The sequence below is a fragment of the Sorex fumeus genome, unplaced genomic scaffold (genome assembly GCF_029834395.1).
Source record: "Sorex fumeus unplaced genomic scaffold, SorFum_2.1 ptg000128l, whole genome shotgun sequence".
Lineage (NCBI taxonomy): Eukaryota > Metazoa > Chordata > Mammalia > Eulipotyphla > Soricidae > Sorex > Sorex fumeus.
The window spans coordinates 21,493,052-21,502,822 of NW_026606185.1; the positions used below are offsets into that span (position 1 = coordinate 21,493,052).

The 9,771-nt window shown below is 48.4% G+C and overlaps 1 protein-coding gene across 2 annotated transcripts; it reads right to left on the minus strand.

Annotated features, from left to right (window-relative positions):
* Positions 1–1,513: 1,513 nt before the first annotated feature.
* On the minus strand, positions 1,514–9,545 carry TGIF1 (TGFB induced factor homeobox 1). Of its 2 annotated transcripts, none has more exons than XM_056138163.1 (3): positions 9,223–9,545; positions 3,754–3,980; positions 1,514–2,538 (listed from the first exon to the last, which is right to left on the minus strand). In XM_056138163.1, the coding sequence occupies exons 1-3, from the start codon at positions 9,236–9,238 to the stop codon at positions 1,963–1,965; spliced, it is 819 nt and encodes a 272-aa protein (XP_055994138.1). In that variant the 5' UTR covers positions 9,239–9,545; the 3' UTR covers positions 1,514–1,962. The 2 variants fall into 2 exon arrangements, with proteins under 2 accessions (XP_055994138.1, XP_055994139.1); XM_056138164.1 differs by lacking the exon at positions 9,223–9,545 and adding an exon at positions 7,353–7,440.
* Between the last annotated feature and the right edge of the window lie 226 nt (positions 9,546–9,771).

Below are 9,771 nucleotides of genomic sequence, written 5' to 3' on the forward strand. Positions count from 1 at the left end.
TCTGATTGTGTACCATGTACATACTTTTTCTCTTGGTTTCTTCCACCTGTGACCCTCTGGAGTTTAACAGTCACTGGGCAGCTCTTCAAGGCACCACACACACTCGTCCTCCCAGGTCTGAAAGCATCATGTATTTTCCTCCTACTTGTTATATATTTTAGTTGTCCTCGTCAGTTTTTATTTACAAAAAAATCTTTTAACTCTAATGTAGGAATTATCAAAATAGGGTGTACAACTAAACAAATTTGAAAGAATTTTTCTACATTTTCAAACAACACTGAAGCTATGATACTCCTCAAATATAGATAACTCAAAACTGGGTATGACTGGAAAGGACTAGAAAGACAGAGAAACCTCATACTAAGCATGACTACGATAAATTTCATAGGATGTGACCAATTTGTTCAACCATGTAAGTGAAAGGAACATCAATTACCTTTTGGCTATCCTCGCTCCGATCATAATTGTCTATCCTAACGAACTCCACTTATGACACAATTTTTCAAAAACCATGACCTTAAAGAACAAACCTAATAAATTAACATGGTAGACTTGCTGCAATCAAGTCCTATGGAATCTGAACCCCACAAATTTACTCACTTAAGAAACTATGTTTATATCCTAAAATATGATTTCTGTACAAATTTATGCTGCTGTTTGAATGTAATGGTGTTATATAAACAAACAAAAATTAAAAGTATAACATAAAACTGAGGTAATACTGAGTTTGGTTGGAGTATTGCTTCTTTCTGAAAAGTTAAGTCATAATCAATTAGGCACTTCCATACCTTTCTTTTCAACACTGGCCATGTCTTAATATACACATGACCAACCAATCACCAAGAGAATTTAGGAGTTGGAGCTAAAGCAATAGCACAGCAGGTAGGGCGTTTGCCTTGCACATGGCCGACCTGGGTTTGATCCCCAGTTTCTTGTATGGTCCCCCAAGCACTGCCAAGAGTAATTCCTGAGTGCAGAGCCAGGAGTAACCACTGAGCATCACTAGGTGTGACCCAAAAAGAAAAAAGTGAGAAAAGGAGAATTTAGGAGTTAAATGCCAATAAAATGCACTTTGGGGTTTCTTTGGGGGGTGGGCATGGGGGGGGAAACAAACCTAACTGTGCTCAGGGCTCACTCAGGGCTCTGAGCTTGGGGATCACTCCAGGACTGTGCTCCAGGGACCATAATGCAGTGCTGGGGATTGAACCCAGGTTAGTTGCGTGCATGGAAAACAAGCACCTTACCCATTGTACCCGTGCTCCAGTCCCATAAAATCCAATTTAAGAAAAGGCTGAAGGGTCTGTCATGCCTCCCATCAAAAGTAAATATCACACATCCTGTTTATACAAACTGGCTTGTTCTCCATGATTCTTCAAAAAACTAGTGACACCCCCCACCAAGTCACACCCCACCCACCCCCAACTTCCTGCACATAGGGGTGCTATATTCCTATTCATTTGTAAGAAGTGCTACCCTCAACAAAATACTCTGCATTACTGTAATTTTTAAAGAAAATACTTTATTATGTCGTGAAAAAAGACATCATAAATCAACTAGATTCATACTTGCTTGAAAAAAAAAAGGAAAATTTATTAGACAATGGGCATCCTGTTCCACATGGGAATGAGAAGATGCTATAGGTTCTCTATGTATTGCACAGTCTGAAAAACCAACCAAAAAAGGGGAAAAGGAAAAAAAAAAATCACATGATCTTGGGAACCATCTCACATTATGAATAATCTACCAAGAAACATAAAAAAAGAAAACCTTTGTTTCTACAGTAGCTTTTGAGTTATAGTTCTTGGAATGACTGTATTCCACTGAAGACATTTCAGTAACAGAAAGCTTCACTTTAGCAATCCCATGTGCAAATATTAATAAAAAAATATATAAAATAATGCAACTCATCTCTTGCCATCACCCCGGCAATCATGTTTGATAACTGTTTTGCTTGAAAAAGGGTTAAGCTGTAAGCTTTGCCTGAAGCTCCATCTCTGCAGCCCGTTTGAGTGCAACATCCACTAGAAGCTGAAATCCGCTAAAATCCTGGTTGAGGTCCGGTGGAGTTGGAGGGGGAGTGTTGAAAAGCCCACTCTGTGTATTCGTACTTGGTCCAGATTTACATGTGTCATCCGGGTACATGAGGGAGGTGTCTATAAAGTTGTTGGCTGCTACTTGCTGTATTTCTGTGTTCTGTCCCACACCAACCGGTTGGCAGAGAGAGAAAGGCACATCTTTCAATGCAGTCACAGTGGTATGGCAGATCACTGATGGACGTGCCAAAATTGATCCTGGAGATGATGGTTTAGGGGACAATGGCCCCCCAAGGGCTGGATTTAGACCGGCTGTGCAGGAATGAAATGGGCTCTCCTCTAGAGCTGGCATGAAGTTTTTGATGCCCACTGCTGACTCCACAGAGCTTGCTTCAGAAATCTTGGCCCCACGACGGGAAATTGTGAACTGATTTGGATCTTTGCCATCCTTTCTCAGCATGTCGGGGAGAAGTCTGCGGCGGGCATTGATGAACCAATTACAGACCTAAAATCACAAGAGTCGGCTTTAACATTCAGCAACCAAACACAGGGAATGGGGTGGGAGTGGGGGGTGAAGTTTGCCTCTCTCTGTCCACACAAACATGAGAAGGTTTATCCATACACAGTTATTTCAAGATTTCAGCTGGTAGGGCACTTGCCTTTTGGGAAGCCCATTGTTTTGATCCCCTGTCAGAGCTGATCTCTGAGCAGAGCCAGGAGTAGGACCTGAGTACCACGACATATGGGGTGAGGGGGGCTGGTGGGAAGGGGGTGTCAAAAGAGCAGCTTTGCGACCACCAATAGGGTGTTTGGAGGGCCCGCTCTGAAAGGGATATGCGTGCTGAAAGTATAGACTATAGACCGAACATGATTGCCACTAAATGCCTCTTTTGCAGACCACAGCACCCAAAAGGAGAGAGAGAACAGGAGGGAGTGCCCTGCCACAGAGGCACGGTGGGATGGGGGGACGGGGGATGGGAGAGATACTGGGATCGTTGGTGGTGTAGAATGGGCACTGGTGGAGGGATGGGTACTCGATCATTGTATGACTGAAACATAAGCACGAAAGTTTGTAACTGTACCTCACGGTGATTCATTAAAAAAAAAAAAGAGCAGCTTTGTCTCAACCTCCTTTTCTTCTTATAACATAATTCCCTACTTTATCTCATCATCCTTTAAACCTTTCCATGAGGAAGAATAAGATAAATCCTCAAATGCATGAAATTGATTTTAGGAAGGGAAATTTATCTTTTTAATTCTTCCCATATTAACCTCTTACCTACTACTGCCCCAGAGTTAAAGTTAATCAACTACAAAAAACCTTTCCTGTATGAAAAGGGCCACTCCTCCCAGTTACTGATTTTTCCCAGTTCGAATAACTGTGTCAACAGACAAAACATGAATTACCTCACTGAAGTCTGTCCTTGTTTAAATATCAAACCAGCTTCCTGGGCAGCAGAGTAAGACTTAACCTCTTTTTAATGTTTGTTACATACAGAAAGACATTAAAGGAAATGCTATTTGACAGTTAACTGTCAAGAGTTTCTGTTTCTTAAATAGCCAAGATTAGCTTCTAAAACTACCAAGTTTACATGAAAAAGGTACCCCCCCCCCTTTTTTTTTTTGTGGGGAGGGATAGCCTGACCTACAGGAATGCTAGAAAATTACCTTGGAGAAACAAACCAACTGTGAGAATTCACTTAATGTTCTTTTCCCTTACCTGTAGCGTAGATAGGTGTGTTTGTTGGGACAACAATGCTTTCTCTTGCTCCGAGGGATAGGCGTTGTATCGGTGTTCATACAGCCAATCTCGGAGAATCTGGACGGATTCTTTGGGCAGGTTACCCCTTCGCCTTCTCTTGCCTGAGCCAGCAGAAGAGGAAAGGTCCAGAGGGATGTCCATGCTGTCCTCATCCTCGGTCTCACTGCCAGACACCGCAACAACACCTATGAAAGCATCAAGGCCAGCTAGTCAACATTTTTCATATGAAGCATTTTCTCCAAAGCACATTCCTTTTCACTAGTGCCAAAGTAACTTTTTTTAATCGTGAGCTAGGAGAACAGCCAGCATTTTCTGTCCTGAAATACCAGAGCACTTGTTAAGAGTCTCAAACAATTTTCAGATGTCCACTCATCCATTTCCGTAAAGAAATGAACAACTCACATTCTTCACGGAAGCTCAAAAAGTCTCCCAGCTCAAGATAAAGCTTGCAACACCCAAGGTGAGGAGCTTGTCACAGACTACAAGGGTAGAAAGTTTAATACCCTTTTTAAAGGTCATTATTAACTAGGAAAAAACAATTTAATAACTACCGTAATGTCCATATAAGTTTTAAACACTTTTCTTCCAACTTCACTAAAGTTTTAAAATAAAAGATTCATATGTTCATTCACAGATGAGAGAAAAGTTACACAATCAAGTCAGTATTCTAAAGATAAAATGCATGTCAAACTTTTCCTGTCAATTCCACTAGTCCTATCAAATTCACTGCATTTATTCAGAATTAGACACTTTTGGGGTGTCAAGGGTGAATACTGGGCCACACGTGGTGCTGGGTTATCCTAGAGCTGTACTAAGGGCTTTCTACTTGCAAACCATGTTCTCAGCCCTTTCAGCTCTCTGCAGTTGGAGACACTTAAACTTAAAAAGAGATCTAGTCACAATGGTTGATCTAATCATTGAAAAGATGCTTAATGCTGAAAAAACAAAAAATTTCATGAATTCCCACCGCAGTTTTATCCAACCTAGAACTAGCAAATACAGCCAGTAAATCCTAAACTGTTACATGACAAAGAAAACTGAATATGCAGCCCCTAGAGGAACTCCCTAATCCCACCAGAAGTTTGAGGAATTTACAAGCCGCAGAAAATCTTTAAATCACAAATAGACGGAATTCAATAAAAATTAAAACCTGGCCCAGACAGGCATTTAAACATCATTTTGAACTTAAAAAAATTTGAATAACAAATGCTACTTATTGGCTTGCTCCCCTTTCCAAACTACAAAAAGCAAGTATAATGACTAAAGAAATGTGTTCTTTTCAGAAGACGATCTAAAATTTAAAAACAAGCACTTTACAAACTATAGAATGTGTAGGAACAACAGTATTTCTATATCAGGGGAATTCAAACTGATACAAAAGTTAAATTAAGCATGCACTCAGCTTTGACTAAATCCTGATTCACCTTGATAGGAAATAAAACCAAAATCATTCCTCGGAGATAAACTATGAAATTAATTTTTAATTTTCCCTTAAAAATCCTTTCAAAGCATTTTAACACAAGCACTTTAACACAATGAAACTCAAAAAGCCACTCAGATCTAAGACTTGAGATAACTGGCCAGTTAATTGAGTATGACTTTACTAGGTGACACACTTTTAGTTTTGGACTGCAGGGGGCAGAAGGTGCTGTCTAGAGTGTCAGTTGAAAGGGCAGAGCCTTCCAAAGACAAAGTAAAGCAAGTTCTAACAATAGAGGATGATCTTGCAAATTCACTTGAGCTCAAAGCGGAAGAAACGGTCGTCCGTCATCAAAAAACCACACAATAATCCCAAATCTGAACTGCCAGGTATGTGATGTTTCCCTTCCTGGAAAACTTCATTAAAGTCATGAAAAAAATTAAACTAGGTACATTTAAAACTGAAACTGCTTTCACTGTGGAGAAAATGAGAAACAAAAAGTCCAGGCTGAAATTTGGCTAAAGAGCTATTAACAAACACCTTAAGATATTATAAAGGAGTTCCTGTTTTACATTTACCCTGATAATGAAAGAAATCTTTTAAAATCTGTCAAGTAATTGAATGCTTTTTAAGCAAGTCTGAATTAAGTAGTGTGTTTAAACTCTTTAATGTCTAAAAAGCCAAACATTCTTCAAGGTTATTATTCCCTTCCCTTTCTTATTTTAGAAAAGTGAAAATTTGCACATTCAACAGTGAATTCCTTACTGTAAATTGATAACAGAGTTTGAAACAACAACAACAAAAAAGAACCCGGAAGCCTGCCCTTTGATCTGCTTACTTAGTCTGACAAGAAGTCTGATTTTTTAAGAATAGGTTAGTGACACACAAAAGCAGATTTCAGTTAAGCAACACCAAATTACAAAGCGACTTGACTCTGTTCTCAGTTCATTTAAATAAATGAGTGCTAGGCCACTGGACCTCTTGACAAATATTTCCAATATGATCACAAAAGCTGAAGTAACAGGAAGTTAAGACTTCAGTTCTCTGACTACACCAGCTGATATTTCACTGCAAACCACGTTTGCTGCTGTCAGGGCTGTTTTCATTAAAACTCGCTAGGGATTGTGGCTCAACTTGGAAAAACAAAAGACTTTTCCACGTTACTCATTTCCTATTGTAACAGAGCTTTTGAAAAGTTTCCCGATTAACGACTTGTTTCCAAACGTTCTGCTTTGCTTACTCTTAAAAAAAAAAATGTGGCAGGGGGAAGGGGAGGCAGAGATCACCAGCCTCTTTCACTCGTATTCACTTACAAGGACAAGTTGGGAAAAGCCGGTTAGGTCTGCAGCTCTGCAAGAACTTTTTTCGGATTGGAAGGTGGGGGGTGTCGAGGATGGGGGCGGCGGTTAAGAGGTGCCAGGGAAGGCTGGAGACAGTGAAGGCCAGAGAGATGGAACTTGTCGGGATTTTTAAAAATCTAGAAGCGGCTAGTAAGGAGATGGGGGGCGGGAGGGGGGGATCGCCGAGAGGGCCGAGACACAAAGAGTTGCAAGTCTCAAAGTTTCTCGACCAAAAGTTCTCATGACTGGACCACTCCTGCCTCCATCCCAAACTCTTAACGGCTTCACACACACACACACCCCCCCCACCCCGAGGAATTCGAAGCCGGGGCAGCCCAGTGCAGAAAGGAGGTTTTTCTATTTCCGCGGCTTTTAAAGCCATCTGGGCCACCTTGGGGGGGGGGGGGGCATTCGCAGCTTTCTAAGTGGAGCCTCCTCCCCAGCAGCCCTTTAAAGCCCGGCTCAGCCAGCGAGCTGAAGGTGGTTTCTAGTTTTCCAACCAACTAGAAACCACCCGGCAGGTCTGGCGCGTCCCAAGTCCCCGGCCCAGGTCGCTGGGAGAGGGAGGAGCGAGCCAAGGAGCTTTTGTTCTGGCGAGTTCCTCAGCCCCGACAGCAGCGAGCCCAGCCCGACGGCTTTCGAGAGTTTCCGATGACAAGAAACGAGAAACCAGGTGGAGCGTCCCGGGCTTCCGAGGGGCCTGCCCGCCACCCCCCGAAGACTCGCCTGGCCAGCCTGAAGGGGAAGAGGGGGGAAGCCCGGGTCGCCTGCACCGCCGCGCCCCCTCACCCCGTCACCTTTCGTCGTGGCCATGGGTCGGCGCTCGGCAGCAGGACCCGCAGCGGCCAGGCTGCGCACCCCGACTTTCCCCAGCGAGCGGCCGGCGGCTCCCTGCCGCGTTCCTGGGCGGGCGGGCGGAGGTGGAGAGTCAAGGGGGGCTGAGGGGAGGGAGGGACCCGGCCCGGGCTGAGGGGCGCCGGGGGGCGGAGCGAGGGGCAACCGGTGGGGGGAGGGGGCGGACCGGGCGGACAAGGGGACCTGGGAAGGTCCCCCAGAACGCTGGGGGGCACCCCGAGAAGCTAACCCACGCCCCCACCCGTGCCCTAACAATGGGGGGGAGCCCGCAGCCCTCCCCACCCGGCGGAAGACGTCTGGCTCGCCGAACCCCTCAAAACACGAACTCGCCAACCGAGCCCCCGCCGGTTCCCCCCGTGAGAAGAACGCCCCGCGGGGGCGGGGGGGAGACCCCGGACCTGTCAGTCTTTCCCGCGGCCCCCGGCCCCGCGAGCGGCTCGGCAGAGCCCGGCTCCATGGCCACCCCCGAAGCCCCCCAACGTTCTCTCTCGGTCCCCCGGAGGGAGGCGACACGGGAGAGTTCGTGTTACCACCAACTACGTCTACGCCCCGCGGTTGGCACAGTAGGATTTTCCTTTTTTTTTTTTCTTTTTTTTTTTTTTACTCTGGCTGGCAAGCCGAGAGGCGAGACGGTCGGCGAGTTTCCAAGGCGGGCCCCGGAGGAAACGGACAGAACTCTGAGGAGCAGGCGGAGCGGCTCGGCCCACGCCGACACCCGCCGTAACGGCGCTGCCGGCGCGCCTGCAAGAATGTGCAGTTACCGACGGGCCCGGAGCCGCGGCGCATGCGCGCCCCGCCCCCGCGCGCCCCCGCGCCACTAACTTCTGTTTTGAACCACTCCACATAAATCACAACAGCAAAACCCACTCGCCTCCCCACGGAACGCTCGGGCCGTCCCCCGGCACGGACGCAAAAGTTTCACTTGACAAAGGGAGTTCACGTTCTTTGACCTTTCGCCGTGGGGCTTCCCCCCGCACCCCCTTCGGTGTATTTTGTTTTGAAACCAGACTGCCGGCAAGTTTTAGTCGTAACACTTCCAGAACGCCGCGTGGAAACAATGACAGGCCGATTCTTTTTTGCACTTCTCACAGCCTAGGGCAGCTCCGGCTACACGCCTGCCCGAAGCCGCAAATCCCTTCCAATCCTAACGCTTCATCTCTGCCCCCAAGTCATCGTGGGAAAACTTTCCGAAGCTGAGAAACTGGATCAACTTTGACTGCCCCCTGCGATCCACCCCCGACAGCCTCTGGGGGCCCAGGTCTCATTCCTTTGCCTGAAAGAACCCGATCCCCACGGAAGAGCGTCCTCCGCGCCTCGGTGGGGAGCGAGATGGGACTTTCCCTCCCCCCGCCCCCCCCCCGCCAGTCCCAACTTTCAAACAAAGGTACCCCCAGTCCCGCGATCCGGCCGCCCCGGGTTCCGACCAGGAAAAGTGGATCTCGGGGTCCACGAACCGGGTTCACATCCCGCCCGCCCACGAGGAAAAAGGGAGAAGCCACGCGGCGGCGCGGCGGCTAGTGGGGTGTCGGCCGAGACAATGAAACTTGGGAGGCGCACAAACAAGGAGGCGAGTGTGTTTCTTGACAACGTGCCAGCAGCGTGGAGCGGCCCGTCTCCCCCACAACAGCCCCTCGTGTGGTGTCTGGAAAGAAAACAGCCACTGCCATGGCAGGCGCAGCGTCAACAAAGGGAACGGCCGCGGCTCCCAGCCTGGGAGCCTCTCGAGGGGCGGAAAAGTCCCGCAAGTCCCTCTCGGCCCGAGCACGTTGTCCCCGGCCGGCGCCCGCGGCGCACACCCCCGCCCGGCCTTACCTTTCTTGCTTTTCATTCTGGAGCTCCGGGTCCCGCGCTAGCAGAGGCTGGGGGCGGGCAAGGGGGGGGGGGGCGTCCCCTGGGGTCCGGAGTCGGGCACGGAGGGGACCGACGATCGTCCCCCTGCCCGGGCGACGCTCCCGTAACTTATAGGACGCGCTCCAGCCGTTATTGCTAAACTAGGTGCCCGGCTCGCAGGCGCCCGCTCCCGGGATGGAATTCAAGTGACACTTGCGCTTCCTCCGGCCGGAATCGTCTGGCAAGCGGCCGGGGGCTCTCCCTCGCCCAACTGGCTCCCCTCCCCACCCTGCTCCTTTGTTCCCGGTTCCTGCTCGGCGCACCTCGGCGCTGTCAGTGCGAGGCGAGGAGGGAAGGTACAGGAGGTCCTGCCTCCGCCCCCAGCCGCCCGCCCCCAGCCGCCCGCCCCGCCGCTCTCCGCCCCTCCCCCGCACCTTCCCGGCGGGGAGGACAGTGCTCTCGCCGCTGCTCTCGGGAGGGCGGCGGGCCCGAAACCCGAGCCTTCCCGCCCGCTCCCGGGGACCGCGACCC

Bases quoted from the DNA above. Each gene is read 5' to 3' on its own strand.
- TGIF1 (XM_056138163.1), bottom strand. The intron at 2,539-3,753 runs GTAAGGGAAAAG...TTGTGATTTTAG, and splicing joins CACACCTATCTACGCTACAG to GTCTGTAATTGGTTCATCAA.